The sequence below is a fragment of the Pelophylax lessonae genome (genome assembly GCF_965119305.1).
Source record: "Pelophylax lessonae genome assembly, chromosome: 13".
NCBI lineage: Eukaryota > Metazoa > Chordata > Amphibia > Anura > Ranidae > Pelophylax > Pelophylax lessonae.
The window spans coordinates 116,306,962-116,324,878 of NC_138780.1; the positions used below are offsets into that span (position 1 = coordinate 116,306,962).

Genomic DNA, 17,917 nt, shown 5'->3' on the forward strand with positions numbered 1-17,917 from the left:
AACCAGTTATCTTGGCCCACATGAAAATGTTTAGTTTGTGTGGAGATGGTGTTCTGAACCATGGACATTCCACCAGTTGATCAGAGTACCATGGCTGGAAACAAATTTTTCTCAATTCACTGAAAAAAAGAACATACTAGGTTAACCTGGAGTCACCTCTTAAATATTAAGGGTTAGCTGCTCTCAGTGGGGCAGGGTTCAGACAGCCTCAGGCTAAAGAGTTCAAATGGTTTACCAAGGGCCACTATAGATTTCATGATAAACAATTCAGTTGTGTGTAATCACAGCATTTAAGTGACCCTGCCGCTATAGAAAATTGTTTAGGGCTAGCCTGTTAAGGAAGACAGGGATACTTTACTTTCCTGCTGCCAGTGTGGTCGAAGTCTACTCCGACACAGAGAAACTGTCTGTTAAAGTCTGAAAGAGAAACCAATATTTTTGAGAGTGTCAATATTCTGGGTCCCTCACTGGTTCAATCCTACTGAATTCTATGTCCCTATTGTATCCTGTAATGGGTGGAGGTCAAAGGGTGAAACCAGTGAGAAATGCAGGAGACCAAACAGATTGACTCTCCTGGAAAATGCCCCTTCTTGCTCAGACTTCATCTGAAGATTTTTCAGGATCAGGGCAGAGTTCAGCAGCATGGGCAACTGAAAAGGTGATTTATTTATTGTGTTCTTTTACAGGTGAGCTTTTAATAATTTTCTATAGCAACAGGTTTGCTTTAACATTTTACATTGCATATACAAGTCCATGTGTAAAAAAACATCTGTGACCACAATAAGTTTAATCAACTTTGATTTCAGCATATAAAAGCATAACAAAACCTTAAAGGGCACTTGCTTGTGAAAGGGTTGACCCTCTCTTGGAAAGAAGAGGAAACACAGACCCCCTTCACTGCTCCTCTATATAACCACACACACAGGACCATCAAAAAGGATGCCTAATTAAAATTACACCGCTATATTTCTTGATGTCAGGCCAGTGAAAGGAATATATTTATATATGTATATGCATATATTTATATATAATAAAATAATACATGTATAAAAATATTACGTGAATAGTTGTGTTACATTTAATATATATCCTGGAATATTGGGTTTCATTGGACCAAGACAAAAAGAAAATCCCACTGTATATAGATATTGCTAAATATTATATATAGTTTAAAAACTGGATTCCTATGGAATTTTTTTTTATGATGGTCCAAAGAAAAGACAAAACCAGCTGGAACAAAACCTCAAATGATAATAGGCAAGAATAATGTCAATAAATATACAACAAAGAGGGTGCAAAATTAGAGTAAAAACATCAGCCATAGTCATTATAAAAACAAAACAAAACAAAAATTGCCATAGAATGATAAAAGCTGCAAAGATATACATATGGCACCCTGCAATGTACAGAACATTTAAAAAAAAAAATCAGTCTGAGGCTAAAAATTTAAATTATTTCTAAAAGTCCAGTGTTATTCACTCAAAAAAAATAGAAGTGTGAAAAAAAAAAAAATAAGATAAAAAGCACAGGGAGCATGATTTTGGCACAAAAGCCAAAGTGAATGTGTGGTGCCTGCCTTTTTCCACAGAGGCCATTGCCGAACGATAAACTCATCTGGACAAGCCGAAGACAAAGACAAAAACTAGGTCTTGTTTGCAGAGCCAGAAGAGCGCCGTAGCTTAATGGACATGTGGCTTTTGCTGGTCCGTGGTGACATAGGGGATGCCAATTCTGAGCCATCACCCTGAGTCAGTAAGATCTCGTTCTGCTCATCTGTTGGGCAAACAGCTGTAAAATAAGACAACACAAACATCAGGCTGCATTCAAAGATAACAGAATCACAAAACGCAATAATAATGTTTTCATATTAAAGTGAACCTATGGCTAAATTATGACTATGCCATATACTTGGTATAATAACAATGCATGAACTCTTTTAATGCAGTTCGGCCTTCAGTGACACTTGCTTAAAATGATATTAAAGGCAGATTTTTTTTTTTTAAATAACAAACATGTCATACTTACCTAATTGCAGTGGTTTTGCACAGAGCAGCCTCGATCCTCCTCTTCTCAGGTGCCCATACTGGAGCTCCTGGCCCCTCCCTCCTGCCAAGTTCCCCCATAGCAAGCAGCTTGCAAACATTCTTTGCAAAGCAAATTAAAATAAGTGTTTTGTAAAAAATTGGATTTTTGTACTTACCATAAAATCCATTTCTCTGAGTTCATCGATAGACATAGAGCTTCATAAATCATAACTACTGGGTTATATTGCCTCCTGCAGGAGTAGGACTAGGCAGAACAAAAACACCTGGCTACGCCCATGGGCCGTCCTCAGCTTGGTATATAACCCCCCTCTCTACTCTAGAAAATCAGTTTAGTAGCAAGCAGTATTAGACGTATCAGAACTCCATAGAGGGGTGGGAGCTGTGCCTGTTGAACTAAGAGAAATGGATTTTACGGTAAGTACAACATTCCCATTTTCTCTTTTGTTCATCGACGGACACAGCGCTTCATACATCATAACTACTGGGACCTCCAAAAGCAGTAAAAGGAAAATGAGGGGTGGGGAAAATAACCCAAGGCTAAACATAAGTGCCCTTAACTAGGACACAGGAGCCCAATCTGAAAAATAAAAGTTTAAAGAAAAACACCCCTAAAGAGGAAACAGCCCCTCTTAAACAGCAGCCTGAAAAACTTTGCAGCCAAAAGAAGCATCCGCAGATGCCAAAGTATCTATCTTATAGAATTTTGTGAAGGTATGCACCAACGACCAAGTGGCCGCCTTGCAAACTTGCGATATTAATGCCTGATGATGGAAGGCCCAAGAAGCACTCAGCGTCCGAGTAGATTGCTCCTTGGGACAGGGAAAGGTGGAACCTGACCTTTCAATAGAATAGGCCTGAGACACCGTCTGTCGGATCCATCTGGAGATGGTAGCCGAAGGAGCAGCCAACCAGCCCTTTTCTTGGTCTGTCCGTAACCACAAAAAGCGAGTCTGACATCCGAAAGGACTCAGTAGCTGACAGATACACCCAAATCGCACAAACCACATCCAAGGTGTGCAAAGCAATGTCCTTGGGATGAGTCGGCTTGGGACACAAGGAAGGCAACACAATGTCCTCATTTAAATGGAAGTCAGAGACAACTTTGGCCAGGAATGATGGACAGGGACGAAGAATCACTTTATCGCTATGGGCCACCAAATAGGTACTGCAACAGGATAATGCTGCCAATTCCGATAACCTGCGGGACAAGGTAATAGCCACCAAGAATGTCACCTTCTGAGATAACGTAGAAAAGGGAATCTCCTGAATATTCTCAAATGGAGGTTTCTGGAGAACCAAAAACACTAAATCGAAATTCCATGGTGGCAAAAGAGACTGTACAGGTGGAGCTACGTGTCAAACCCCCTGAATGAAGTTACAAACTAAAGAGTGTGTGGCTAGGGGTTGCTGAAAGAAGATTGCCAAGGCAGACACCTGACCCTTGATGGTACTCAAGGCCAACTTCTGAACAATCCCCCGTTGAAGAAAAGTTAGTATCAGAGCCACAGAGAAGGATCGAGGATGAGCACCATCGACTCACACCAAGAAATGTGCGCTTTCCACGTACAATGGTATATCTTGCTGGAAGACAACTTCCACGCCTTCACCATAGTAGGGATCACTGATCCAGACAAACCGCTATACCTCAGTATCTGGCTTTCAATAGCTAAGCCATTAAAACCAGTGACTGTAAAGCAGGATGATAGATTAGCCCTTGGAACAACTGGTCTTCTCTGAGAGGAAGCCCCCAAGGGACGTTTACGGCCACTAGGATGATTGGAAGATCCTCGCTCTTGATTCCTCATAGGAACTGCAGAAGAAGCCTGAACCGAGGATGATACTGGCCTTACTGTGGCCCTTGGATGCCTGCGGCGTCTGCCAGAGGAACCCGTGATCTCACCACGAACTTCGGTATCCTCCTGTGGAGCCGAACCTGCTAAAGGAGCTGCATGTAGGATTATGCAAACAGAATTGTCTCGAAGGTCTCACCAGACTCAGAACCTGTATACAAATTGGAAGAGAGAATTATCTGTGTGACAGCAGCCAGTAAATCACACCCTGTGGTTTCCAAAATTTGTCTAGAGGAAGGACCACCCTGGTCAGAATTAAAATCAGACCTGGGTAATTCGATTCCTTGGGCAGGGATAGGGGGGACCTTAGGTAGTTTGGACATTACCTGAACCTTTGCAAGAATTAAATCCGGACAAGGAGACTCAGGACCTAAAAACCAGAAAAGAACAAGCTTTGCCCCCCTTTCTGGGTACTCCCAAAATAAACATTTTGCAGATCTCCTTGATGCTCACAAAAGTAGTCCATGGGGGCCGGAAACGAGCGAAGATGTCCCCCCACCCCTGCCCCAATAATGGGTGAGGGCAGACCTTCAAGGGGTCTTGTCTGCGGGTCTAGAGAAGCTAGCTCTAGGATCTAAGATCTATTTCCCTTATTAAAGAAAAAGAAAGAATAAACGCGCTAAGTAAAAAGAGAAAAGCAGCAGCTTCAAGTGTGACAACACCAAAACTGTATATAAATAAAACAAGCTGCGCTGAAAAACAATAATGCGTGCTATGATCACACGTGTATGTAAAGTCCACAGTCTCTTAATATAAGTGCATTCCTCAATACACAAAGATCTTCGACAACTGTAGGGCCTTCTCTGGTGATAAAATCTGCTTACCAGATATTGATGAATAATCAGCCAATTTCAAAACACCAGCATGACTCTCTCGTGACTGGTGATCCGCTGTGTTCCCAATACCTGGATCATATGACCTCAGCAAGTGTAGGATAATACATGTGAAAATACATGTGAAAAAAGAAAAAGGGGTCCGGTCGGCGGCTTGCTACATTATACATCCCTTCACTGATGCTTGTGAGTTTTATTTTTTTTATTTTAGTACAATACATCTGTCAGTTTTACGCTATGGGGTGTTTGTAAATTTTATTCACACATGCAATCTGGGGATCGATGTCCTTGCTGAGTGATTTCATCCTTGGAGGTTATCTGAATCACTGGGTTCTGAACACCGGACCTTATACGATCTGGAATCATCCTCTACTGATTGGCTAAATTTATATTGGCATCTGGTAAGCGGTTGGCACTATTGGGTGATGGTACTGCCTGCTTCTGGTGGAGTCTGGTTTATTTCTGGATGGTCCATATATTTTCTATGCTGCTGTTTTTAATTTAATTTTGGTAAGCAGTTCGTACTTTCGGTGGTGGATATTCTGATTTTTGTATTCACTAATTATAAATCTGGTAAGCAGTTGGTACACTAGGTGGTGGGCTATTTGGTGTACGTTCTTGCATTACTCCTTTGGTCTTTCACGATCTTTGGTGTGATAACAACCTATACACTTGCACCTTTGGGTTTCCCTTTTTTGTTTCTATATTTGTATCAGTATTATGCTATGGGACCCCTTTTTCTTTTTTCACATGTATTATCCTACACTGGCTGAGGTCATATGATCCAGGTATTGGGAACACAGCGGATCACCAGTCACGAGAGAGTCATCCTGGTGTTTTGAAATTGGCTCATTATTCATCAATATCTGGTAAGCAGATTGTATCACCAGAGAAGGCCCTACAGTTGTCGAAGATCTTTGTGTATTGAGGAATGCACTTATATTAAGAGACTGTTGGGACTTTACATACACGTGAGATCATAGCACGCATTACTATTTCCCTTATTGTCAAGTCCCAGAAGCACAAAATAATTTTTTATGGGCTGAGGGGGGCCCCCGTCTGCGACAACGTGCCTCCTCCCCCCCCTGTGATACCCTTAATGTCGTCATCCAAGGTAGCCCCAAACAGGCAATTGTCTTGAAAAAGCAGATCAATGAGACCTTTCTTGGAGGCTTGGTCTGTGGACCAATTCTTAAGCCGCAGCACGCGCCTAATCACCACCGCTGAAACAGAAAGTTTGGACAGCACAGGAGCTGTATCCAAAGCTACATCACAAATAAACTGCAGCCAATAAACCAACTGGTCCGCTAAATCAACATACGGATCACACTGTTTTAGCACAGGATTGCACCTGGATACTTTTCCAGTGCCCTGCCTGTGCTTTTCCAGTGCTTTGTGCCTGGAAAATTTTGAACGACCATGGCATTCAAAAAAGCGTTTTTTTTTTGCGCAAAAGCACTTTTTTTTTTTTTTTGAAAATCTTTTTATTGGTATAAAACAGAGAAAACCAACAACACAATACAATAAAACAAAATCAACATAGGTGCATTCAGTCAATTACATGGCACAGAAAAGGTAAACACAACACTGCCATTCACAATACTATTGCGTAGGTATACAGCGTTCACAACCAGCATATCCAAAGAAAAAGAGGGAAAAAAAAAAACACACCCCCATGCGGAGGCAGCAAACCATTGAAGAGCGGGGTGGCAGGCCCGAGAGTTCAAGCTCACTCCGGGCATGCCAGCAGGGCGGCCGAGGAGCCCTCCAGCCACCGCAGCCAGACGCGGTCATGTTTTTTGGGGCAGCCCCTATGAGCATAGGTGTCCCGGTATAGAGGGATAACCCCATCCACAAGATCTCTCCAGTGGTGGAGCGTGGGGGGAGTCTGCCTACGCCAATGCAAAGCAATGTTTTTCCGGGCATAGAAAAGTAGGAGGCCCAAGAGGGTGCGGTCCGCTACCCTGGGCACCAGGTCATCCAACAGCCCCAGGAGGCCAAGCCGGGGGGAGGGCTCCAGGTCCATCTGCAGAAGTGCAGAAGACACGGAAAAAATACGAGACCAATAGGCTGAAAGTCTCGGACAGGTCCAAAAAACGTGAAAAAAATCTCCCGGAACACCCCCACAGCGCCAACACTCCGGGGACTGTGTAGGATAGATTCGGTGCATGCGATGCGGGGTGAGGTAGGCCCTGTGCACAATTTTAAACTGGACTAGACGGTCACGCATGGAGACCAGAATCCTGAACGGGGAATCCCAAATATGCAACCAGTCCTCCGAGTCCAAGTCCGGGACATCCCGGGCCCAGCGAGAGTGGAGGCCCAAGAGTTCCGGAGAGGAGACCCGGAGGAGATGGCGATGTAGCACCGAGACCGCTCGAGAGGAGCAGTCGTAACGTAGGACCCGCTCTAGATCCGGCTGCACCAGCTGGGAACTCTCAGGGGGAAACTGGGCCCTGAAGGCGTGGGACAACTGCAGATAGTGGAAGAAGTGCGAGGGGGGGATATTGCGGTCTGTAACAAGACATGTGAAGGACGGAAGAGTCAAGTCAGGCGTGAGGTCCGAGACCCTCTTTATGTTATACTTAGTCCATCGCACCGGGTCAGGGAGATTGTACAAGTGGGGCAGGGAGGGGTTCCTCCACAGAGGGGCGCTCGGGGAGGACGCGGTGCTCGGGTAAGACTCCAACAGGAGCCCCTGGCGCCACGCCCGAAGCGTCGTGCGCATGGAGGTAGTCAACCCGTAGGGGGCCTGAGGCCCACGAAACAAGAGAAGGGACAATGCCTCCGTGGAACCCAGCACCGCGGCCTCCACCACCACTGCGGAATTAGAAGCCTCCGGAGCCAGCCACCAGACAGCCGTGACCAGCTGAGAGGCCAAGAAATATTTGTGACAATCGGGGAAAGCCAGTCCCCCCTGGGAGAGAGGGCGCATAAGGGTGGCAAATTTATATCTGGGGGGGCGGGGGCCCCACAAGAAACTGGAGAACATCTTGTTCAAGGCAGTGAAAAAGGACTTCGGGATCCACTGCGGAGAGTGGCGAAACAAATACGTCAGTTTAGGTAGGATTTTCATTTTTATCAAATTGATCTTGCCTAACAGGGAAAGAGGGAGGTTCTCCCACGCCCTCAGCTTGGCCCTAATTGCAGCTACAGCCGGATCCAGGTTCAGGGTGATAAAATCAGCAGGGTCCCGTGAGACCCGCACCCCAAGATAAGTGAAGCCGTCAACCCACTGGAGAGAGACATCTGACACACACCCACTCCTGGCCCCGGGATCGATTGCCAGCAGTAGGGATTTGGACCAGTTAACCTTGAGTCCCGTCACCTCGGAGAAGGCATTCAGGATCCTGAGGGCACCCCCGAGAGACGGTCCAGCATCGTTAAGAAATAAGAGTAGGTCGTCAGCGTACAGAGCTACCCTCTCCTCCAACCACGCCACCCTCAGGCCCCTAACATGTGGGGAGATCCGAAGGGCCTCCGCCACAGGCTCCATGGCTATGGCAAAAAGGGCCGGGGAGAGAGGGCAGCCCTGCCGCGTGCCCCGGGACAACTGAAACACTGAGGACAGCCTTCCCCCGAGACGAATGGCGGCTCCGGGGGAGGCATAGATGGTTTGTAGCCAGCGTATAAATAAAAGCGGGAAACCCATTCTCCGAAGTACTTCCCATAGGAATAGCCACTCCACTGAGTCGAACGCCTTCTCAATGTCGAGAGAGGCGACGACTCTGGAGCCAGAGTTGGTGTGATTGGCCTGTAAATTTGTAAAGAGCCTGCGGAGGTTAATGTCCGTGGACCTGTGAGCCATGAAGCCCGTCTGGTCCTGGTCGACAACGGAGGGGAGCAGGGGTTGTAGCCTAGCCGCCAGTATCTTCGTGAGAATTTTTAGGTCGTTGTTAAGTAGAGCAATCGGCCGATAGGAGGCGCACAATTTTGGATCTTTAGGAAATTTGTGAATTAGAATTATATGGGCCTGCGCCATGGAGGGGGGGAGAGCCCCCTCCGCCAGACAGTCATTAAACAGGGCGGCCAGCAGTGGGGCCAGCAGGTCCAGATGAGCCCGATAAAATTCGATCGGAAGCCCATCCGGGCCCGGAGCCTTCCCCCTGGGAATAGAGCGGATCACCACTCTCACCTCCTCCTCCGTGATCGGCCGGACCAGACCGGATCGTTCATGATTAGACAACCAACCCAAAGCAATCGGATCTAGAAGGGGGTACAGGTCCTCCGGGAGGAGGCCCGGCGGGAGGGTGGTAGTGTACAAATGGGAATAAAAATCCCTGAATTCCGACAGAATCGCCTCGGGAGAGGTGAGGACCTCCCCTGTCGAGGAGATGAGCTCGGGCACCAGTGTCAGTGGATTGTCTTGCTGAGAGAGTTGAGCTAACATGCGACCATTCCGGTCCCCCTGTTCAAAACAACATTGCCGTGAGCGGTACAGGGATAGCCTGGTGAGCTCCGAGAGGTGAAGCTGGAGGTCCCGACGGGACGCCTGAAGCCCCTCAAAGTTCACTGCCGAGGGGTCCTGCCCATAGCGGACAGAAGCTTCCTCCGCCGCCGTCTCCAGCACCACCGTGTCAGCGGCCAACTGTGTGCGTACCGCCTTGATTGAAGAAATATAATGACCCCTAGTAAATGCCTTGAACGCATCCCACACCACAGCAGGGGAGGTCGTGCCAGCATTAATGTCCCAATACTCCCGCAGCACCGGAGGGGCCTGTCGCGAGACATCCGGCTGGTCTATCCAGTGTGCGCCTAAGCGCCACATAGATCCATCGCGGGTCAACCCAGAGCGCAGCGTGACCAGCAAGGGACTATGATCGGACAGACCACTCGGGAGATATGCCACCCCCTCCACATCCAACAGGACAGACGGGCCAGCAAAGGCAAGGTCGATCCTGGAGGAGGTCTTGTGCGTAGCGGAGAAACAGGAGTATTCCCTCCGCTCAGGATGTTTCCATCGCCAGGTCTCCCGGACCCCCGCCGCCTCCGCCCAATCAAGGAGGTCGCTGGAGAACACCTTGGGCGGAACCGGCCTGTCCAGATCGGGGGAGAGGATGGCATTGAAATCTCCAACAATTAACAGTTTGGCTGGGGCGTAAAGAGACACCTTTTCAAGCACAGTGTAAAGGACTTCGGTCTTAAAAGGTGGGGGCACATAGACCCCCACCACAACGTAGCGCTGCCTCCATAGGATGAGTACCAGCACGACAAACCTGCCCAAAGGGTCCGTATGGACGGCCTCAACCTCGTGGGGCAGGGTCTTACGCACCAGCACCGACACTCCCCTGGCATAAGAGGAATAAGATGCATGGAAGGCCCGCTGGACCCAGGGTTTCTTGAGGGCCTGCAATCTGCCACCCACCAGATGTGTCTCTTGTAGCACCAGGATAGAGGGATTGTGGGACTTAACATATTGAAATAACTGCGCCCGCTTAAATTTGTTATTCAGGCCGCGGACGTTCCATGAGAGGATTGAGAAGGTAGAGGGCTTAAGTGACGCCATAATTAGGTACAATAGGCATGAGAGGGCCAGCCAGCCCGCAGGCTAGCAGACACAGCTGGTGAGTAGCAGCGTAACAGAGAGTAATGCACCAAACAACAAAACACACATGTAACAAAAAGAAAAAAAAGAAAAAACAGAAATACACAGTGAAGCATACAGCCTGTTTTCCAGAGCCGGTGTTCCGTGAGAATTACCTACCCGTGAGAAAAACCTACCCCTCGTCACTTCCGGTTCACGGCACTGTATGGAATGCAGCTGTTACATTAAAACAACTGTGCTGCAATACGAATCATCTCCGCTCCTGTGCCTGTCACGTCCCTGCTCTCGGCAAGTAAATATAAAAGCGGCGGCGGCTGTATGAAAAGATAAATCACGGAGACGCCAGCCGCTTTTATATTTACTTGCCGAGAGCAGGGAAGTGATAGCCACAGGAGCGGAGATGATTCGTATTGCAACCCCGCTGTTTTATTTAACCGCCGCGTGGGTAGGTTTTTTTCACGGTACACCGTGCTATTTCCATACTAGTGCGCATGCGCACTAGTCTGCTCCTCTGTCGTCCCTTTAGGTATCCGGCCCTGTGAGCATGCGCACTGCTGCGCTGCTCAGCTGTTCCTGGCCGGAAGTGACGAAGGGTAGGTAATTCTCACGGGGTAGGTAATTCTCACGCTACACCGGAACGGCTCACCCTATCGTACCCCGGACACCCCATAAAACGCAGGGGAGGCAGGGGGACGATCTTGACCCAAGAACCAAACAGAAAAAACATTTTCGCAGGCCGCTAACGGTGCAGCCTGCCGAGCAGTCTTAGCAATGCGGGGAGAGAACAAAAAGTGAGGAGACCCAGACTCCCTTCTGGGCCAGGAAATCTCAGTCCAACCAGCACAGAGAAAAACTTAGCAGGTAAAAGGAAATCAGCAGCACTAGGAGAGGGATAACTCCAGTAAATAGGGACATCCATCCAGGTGTGGAGAGAGCAGGGGGGGAAGGGCAACACGGTGGTAAGATGGGGACCAAACAAACAGGCCAGTCCGAGGAGGCAAAGTCAGCAATAGAGCGGTCCATGCAAAGAAAAAGGAAGACAACAAAGGGGGGGGGGGAGCACAGGAGAGGCGCCCGGCTGCAGGGGGGACAGGGAAGTACAATACTTGCGACAGTTCAGGAGGTCCACGGGCAGCCGAGCGATCATCCAGATCAACGAACATCCAGCCAGGCAGAAGCCGCCTCAGGGGAATCAAAAAACCGAGCGCGGTCTCCATCAATGACTCGCAGGCGACTGGGGTAGAGGAGGCTGTACTTCAGGCCCTTGTCCCGGAGTCTCTTCCTGATGTCGGTGAACTGGCGCCGTTTGCTCTGGACCTCGGGCGAGTAGTCAGGGAAGAACATCAGCTTGGCATTCTCGTAGCAGACCTCCTGCTTGGCCCTGGCTGCAGCCAGGATCTGGTCCCGGTGTCTGTAATTGAGGAGGCGGAGGAGGAAAGGCCTCGGAGGGGCGCCCGGCACTGGGGGAGTCGGGGGGACCCTGTGCGCCCGCTCCACCACGAACGTCGGCGGCATGGCGGGAAGGCCCAGCAGTGAAGGCAGGAACGATTCAGCAAATTCCGCCGGTTTAGCACCCTCCGCCCGCTCTGGAAGGCCCAAGATGCGGACATTGTTGCGACGGAGGCGGTTCTCCGTATCCACCGCTTTGTCCTGCAGTGCCCTAACCTGGATCTGAAGGGCACGGAGTTCCGTAGAGTCGGCCCGAGTGGAGTCCTCCAGGTGAGAGATCCTCTCCTCCGCCTCCGTCACGCGGGAGCGGAACTTATCCAGGTCATGACGGATCAAGCTAATGTCCGTAGCAAGGTAGTCCATTTTCGCGGTAAGGGTGTCTTTGCACGCCTTTATCGCCTCCAGGATGTCAGCCGGGGAAGGATCCGGGGGGCCGCCGGGGTCCCGAGCGGGCTGAGCACTAGCAGACATCTTCGCCGGAGGAGACCTCGTGTCCAAGATGGCCGCCGCGGGACCCGAAGGCCGAGAGGAGCTCCGGGATGACGTGGCGGACCGCAGCTTCCCCGGTGAAAACGGAGGAATCCGCGGCGTGCCACCCTTCCTCCTGGTCCCCAGGGTGAGTTTTGTGGGGGTTTAAATGCAAGGGATGGATGTCGATGGTGTAGAAAGGATGAAGGCAGGAGCGGAGCTAGAGCCCAGAGCGTCCGTGCAGTCTCACATCCCGGCCACGCGCAAAAGCACTTTTAGACGAACTGGAAAACAGCGACAGCGAAACTGAGTTACTTGAAGAACTAAACGATAGCGATTCGTGGGAAAATTCGTCATAAGGTACAGAAAGTGACGACAGCGAGGATTCTGATGTCTTTCTGGCACATAGCTTGTGGAATTTGGGAAGTATATCAAATGATTATTCAGAATTTCCAAAGGAGCTATGTGCCAGAAAGAGACATCAGAATCGTTGCTGTCGTCACTTTCCGTACCTGATGAAGAATTTTCCCACAAATCTCTGTCGCCCAGTTCTTCAAGTAACTCCATTTCACTGTCGCTGTTTTCCAGTTCGTCTAAAAGCTATTTTGCGCCAAAAGAAAGCTTTTTGGACGCCATGGTCGTTCTCAAATTTTCCGGGCACAAAGAACTGGAAAAGCACAGGCAGGGCACTGGAAAAGTCACCAGGTGCAATCCTGTGGTGAAATGGCGTGATACAGTGTAATCTGTTAGGATCACAACTTTGTATCATGTCATTTAGTTTATTTACATTTTTGAAATTGCCGCCAGTAGCACCCCCCTGTGTCGCAATGCTCGCAGGGAAGGGAACCGGAAGACAGGTGCCAGCATCGGCCGAGCACACAGCAGGAGGACAGCGGGGGATCGGAGGGGAAGGTGAGTTTTAAAATGTAAAACAACAGATTTCCGTGCAAAACAATGTATCGCTTTTAGCACAGAAATCTGGACGTAATCATACCGCCAGGGAGGTTAAAGGACAGGGATTCCTCTAAAGCAGGGGTGTCAAACTCCATTTTATCGCGGGCCGCATCAGCATTATGGTTGCCCTCAAAGGGCCGGTTATATCTGTAGGATTAGATGTCTAGAGCACCCCATGTCCTGGGGGGGCAAAGAGGAGCCTTTCTACAGCTGCACAGAGGAGTGCAGGATCTGGTAAAGGAGTTCTGTCCTCTCTGCTGTCGACTACAGAGACAAGGTGGGGGCAGAGACAAGTGGGGTGCCGCAGCTGCAGAAGAGGTGTGAGGGCCACATGAAATGGCCTGGGGGGCCGCATTCGGCCCGCGGGCCTTGTATTTGACACCTGTGCTCTAAAGGGTAGCTTTATTCAACCTGAAAACAGGAGAGTCCACCACTGGTGAACCAGTCCACTTTTTAAAAGTAACTCCTCAAAAGGGTAACGTACAGCAAAATGTTTGGGGACCACAAAGGGTAATTTTGATCGTCCCCATTCCTTACAGGAAAACCTGCCAAAACAAGGCACATAAGGAAACACCTTTGGAGTACGAGGTGAATTATGCGTACCAAACGACACAGCTACGCCCATGGCTACATCAGCTACATTCTCCATTTTTAAAGTTTCACGCACTAGTGATAAGTGCGTCTACCAGCGCTTTTTCATTCGCTGCTGTGACCATGGAGGAATCATCCTCACTAATCTGATGGATCTGGGAGTGTGATATTAGGTCCCCCAGGACGGGCCACGTCCACAGCGGTATCAGGCTCAGATGAGACAGACTGAGCAGAGGAAGGCTTCCTCCTGGGCCTTTGCCCACACACCACTTCCACCCGGGACACTAAAGACTGCAGGACTGCAGTCAGTGCAACCATGGGAAGCTGGGGTTCTGAGGGACCTGCCACCTCCATTAGGGGGTCAGTGGGGGAGATGTGACCCCGAGGCTCCATAAGGAAATGAAGACCTTGCAGTACAAAAACAATCTTTTTGCACTACTAAAGGATGCCCTCAAGGCTCAGGGTACCTATCAGCAGAGAGAGAGAGATAACAGGGACCCCCAAAGACTCACCCTACTGACCGGAGGAGCGCAGAGAATTCAAACCAAGCATCATCATCATGGACGCCATCCCTGTTCATATGTCCCGGGCACAGGAAAAGGATACTGAGGAGGAAGAGGAGCTTCGGCATCCCCACAAAACTTTGGTGGTCTCCAGTGTCTCCCGCACTAAGGGAAAATGGCCCCCGTGACATCATCGGGCTACACGAACATGGCCACCCACCGGAGACCAGACAGACTAGGGGAAAATGGCCACCATCACAAAACGCTGAAGCATGCTGCCAGGATCTTCCCTGCACTGTCTGAAACGCTGCACCCTAGGGACACACGTTAGGGGAGACTCTGCTGCGCACTCTGCACTGGGACACCCCTGCACTATACCCACACTGCAAACAGTAGGGCATGCACCTAGAGGTCTCCTACACTGGGACTCCTCCAGACTACCAGGACAGGACACACACTATCCCAGGACCCTTACAGAGTGGGGATAGTGGGGGAGAGCCCAGGGCTCTCCCTGCTGCATTCTCTGCCCTGGGAGCCCCACCAAACTCTAGGTCCAGACAGGGCGGAAAGGGAGTGGGGGAAGTCAAGCTCAGTGAGGGATTTAAGGATGGGAGGAGGGAACCTGCAGGCAGGTCTGACCGTACCTGGAGGTTACATGTGTGCACCCCAAAAAACGCCAAAAGGGGAGAGGGGGGGGGGACTGTACTTACCCTTCCATGGTGTGGGTAAACGCTCAAGACAAAATCCTCACCGCCGAAGTAAGGGAGCTGTCGGCCAAGGGACTGCTGTGACTCAGACCCAAGCCTGGTCGTATTTGACCCTGCAAGACGTTTAACTCGCGGGTCAGCCTCTGCCCAGGAGGATATGTCGCGGCCGACCTAGTGCATAGCTGTGGTCTGCACAAGCTCACTGGCTGGGCTGGGGGGACCACTGGATCTAGATTATCCAGCCCGTCATCCTGCCCAGCAGTTGATTGTAGATCTCCCGACAGAAAAAAACAAAAAAGATTTAAGGAAAGAGAAAAAATTGCTAGGACCAGAGAGATCCCAGCCGGGGAGAGCCTAGGTCCTTACTCCTCACTAGACAGATTAAAAATGGATTTTTGTAAAATCTTACCGTAAAATCCTTTTCTCTTAAGCTCATTGACAGACGTAGTCCTCCTTGATTAATATCAACTCGGGTTATACTGCCCTCTACAGGAGTAGGACTAGACAGGAAAGAAAACGTTCTGGCCACACCCTAGGGGCAGTCCCAGAGGGTATATCCTCTCACTTCCTGCTACAGCAAATCAGTTATGTCACAAAGCAGTGTTTAGAGAATTTAACCCAACCCAACTCAAAAACAGAGGGGCGGGTACTATGTCTGTCAATGAGCTTAAGAGAAAAGGATTTTACGGTAAGATTTTACAAAAATCCATTTTTCTCTGTCGCTCATTGACAGACGTAGTCCTCCTTGATTAATATCAACTCGGGACGTCCCAAAGCAGTACCACAAATGAGGGGTGGGAAAATGGAAATCAAAATCCAATCTAGAAGGCCCAACCGGTGCCAACTAGAAGTTTTAAAGGCTCATCAATCAAAGGATGAGACTCAACTGAAATTCCAATGGAAAAAAACCCTCGAGGTAGACCACCGGTCTCCTCAGATTGCGGCCTGCAAAACCTTGCGGCCAAATGAGGCATCCGCCGATGCCATCACATCAACTTTATAAAATTTTGTAAAGGTATGCACCGACGACCAGGTAGCCGCCTTGCACACCTGGACCACTGACGCCTATGGCGGTAGGCCCAGGAAGTACTGAGCGCTCGAGTGGAGTGCGCCTTAACAGGGAACGGAGGATTCCGACCCCTAATCGAATAAGCCTGTACCACCGTCTGTCTGATCCATTTTGGAGATAGTCGCGGCAGATGCAGGCAACCCCTTTCTGGGGCCATCCGTGATCACAAAAAAGTGAATCCGTCTTACGGAACGATTCCGTAGCCTTCAGGTATACCCTGATTGCCCGAACCACATCCAAGGAATGCAACGCATATTCCCGAGGATGATTGGGCTGAGGACACAAGGAAGGTAGCACAATATCTTCATTCAGATGAAAGTCTGAAACCACCTTAGGAAGAAAGGATGGCTTCGGATGAAGAACTACCTTATCCCTATGAACCACAAGATATGGGGAATGGCATGATAATGCAGCCAGTTCTGACACCCTGCGTGCAGAAGTGATAGCCACCAAGAAGGCCACCTTCTGGGATAATGTCAGCAAGGGAATCTGACTGATATTTTAAAAGGGAGGTTTCTGCAGAACCGACAAAACCAAATTAAGATCCCAGGGCGGTAAGGGCGCGCGCACTGGCGGAGCCAAGTGCCGCACCCCCTGGATGAAATTCCGCACCAAGGAATGAGTAGCCAGCGGCTTCTGAAAGAAGATTGCTAACGCTGAAAACCTGACCCTTGATAGTGCTCAAGGATAGTTTCTGCTCAACCCCCTTTTGCAGAAAAGCCAAAATTCGGGTCACCAAATAGGTACGTGGGGGAAATCCCAACGATTCACACCACGCAATATAAGTCTTCCATGTGCGATAATAGACTTTGCTAGAAGTCGCTTTCCTTGCTTTAATTAGAGTAGGAATAACTGAAGCTGACAATCCCCTGTCCTTCAGTACCTGGGTCTCAATGGCCAGGCCGTTAAAACCAGCGACTGTAAAGCACGATGGAAGATGGGTCCTTGAGACCGCAGATCCTCCCTGAGAAGAAGTCTCCAAGGAGCGTCTGCTTCTATCCTGCGGAGAAATCTCAGCAGTAACTTGAGAGGGGGGAAGACATACAGTAGCTGATACTTCCCCTACGGGGCGCTCAGCGCGTCTGCTGCGTCCGCTAGAGGATTGCAGGCGCGAGCCCTGTTGAGCCAACCTGCCAACAGATCCATATCCGGGGTGCCCCAATGAAGGGACAGCTGGTGAAATACCTCTGGATGAAGAGACTATTCCTCTTGATCCAGAATCTTACGGCTGAAATAATCTGCCTGTCCACCCCCGTGATAAATATCGCGGAGAGAACTGGAACAACTGTTCCCCCAATAAAGAATGTTGGCCACTTCTATGGCCGCCAGGGCACTCTTGGTGCCCCTTGGTGATTGACATAAGTCATGACCGTGGCATAGTCCGATTGGATCAGAACCGGACTGCCCTGGAGCTGCTCGGTCCAGTAAATCAGACAAAGTCTGATCGCTCTCAGTTCCAACACCTTTATCGGTAACCTGGAATTTATCAGAAGAAATTACTTCCCCTGGCTGAGCATCGGAGACCGAAGCCACCAGACCAGAGCCTCCCTGGTCTGCTCGCTCAATCGGATCCGATTGTCCAGGGAATCGGGTTTACGATTCCATATGAGAAGAATCTCCTCTTTGGAGAATTCGGGTACAAGACTGGGCAAACGGTACTGCCTCTAAGGAGGCGACCATCAATCCCAGCCAGTTGACGGACAGCAACATCCGAATCATTGACTGAATCTTCTGGAGTTTCTCCGCCTGGAGAAACCTCTTGCCAAGGATGTATCCAAAATTAGGCCCAGATAGTTCAGTCTCCTGGTGGGAACCAGGGATGATCTTTGGGAAAAGCAAAGAAAACGCTGATGTCCTGCGAAGATGGGGATATGAAGATAGGCATCCTAAATGTCTATGGACG

The 17,917-nt window shown here is 49.5% G+C and overlaps 1 protein-coding gene across 9 annotated transcripts in view; it reads right to left on the reverse strand.

Moving 5' to 3' along the window:
• Positions 1-781: 781 nt before the first annotated feature.
• RALGAPA1 (Ral GTPase activating protein catalytic subunit alpha 1) overlaps positions 782-17,917 on the reverse strand; it is a 508,613-nt gene continuing 491,477 nt past the window's right edge. For 8 of the 9 annotated variants that reach the window (XM_082275707.1, XM_082275706.1, XM_082275704.1 and 5 more), the window contains one exon: positions 782-1,788. In XM_082275707.1, coding sequence (XP_082131833.1) covers positions 1,643-1,788 — 146 coding nt within the window. In that variant the 3' untranslated portion in view covers positions 782-1,642. The remainder of the gene's footprint in view (positions 1,789-17,917) is intronic. The other variant, XM_082275702.1, reaches the window with a different exon arrangement.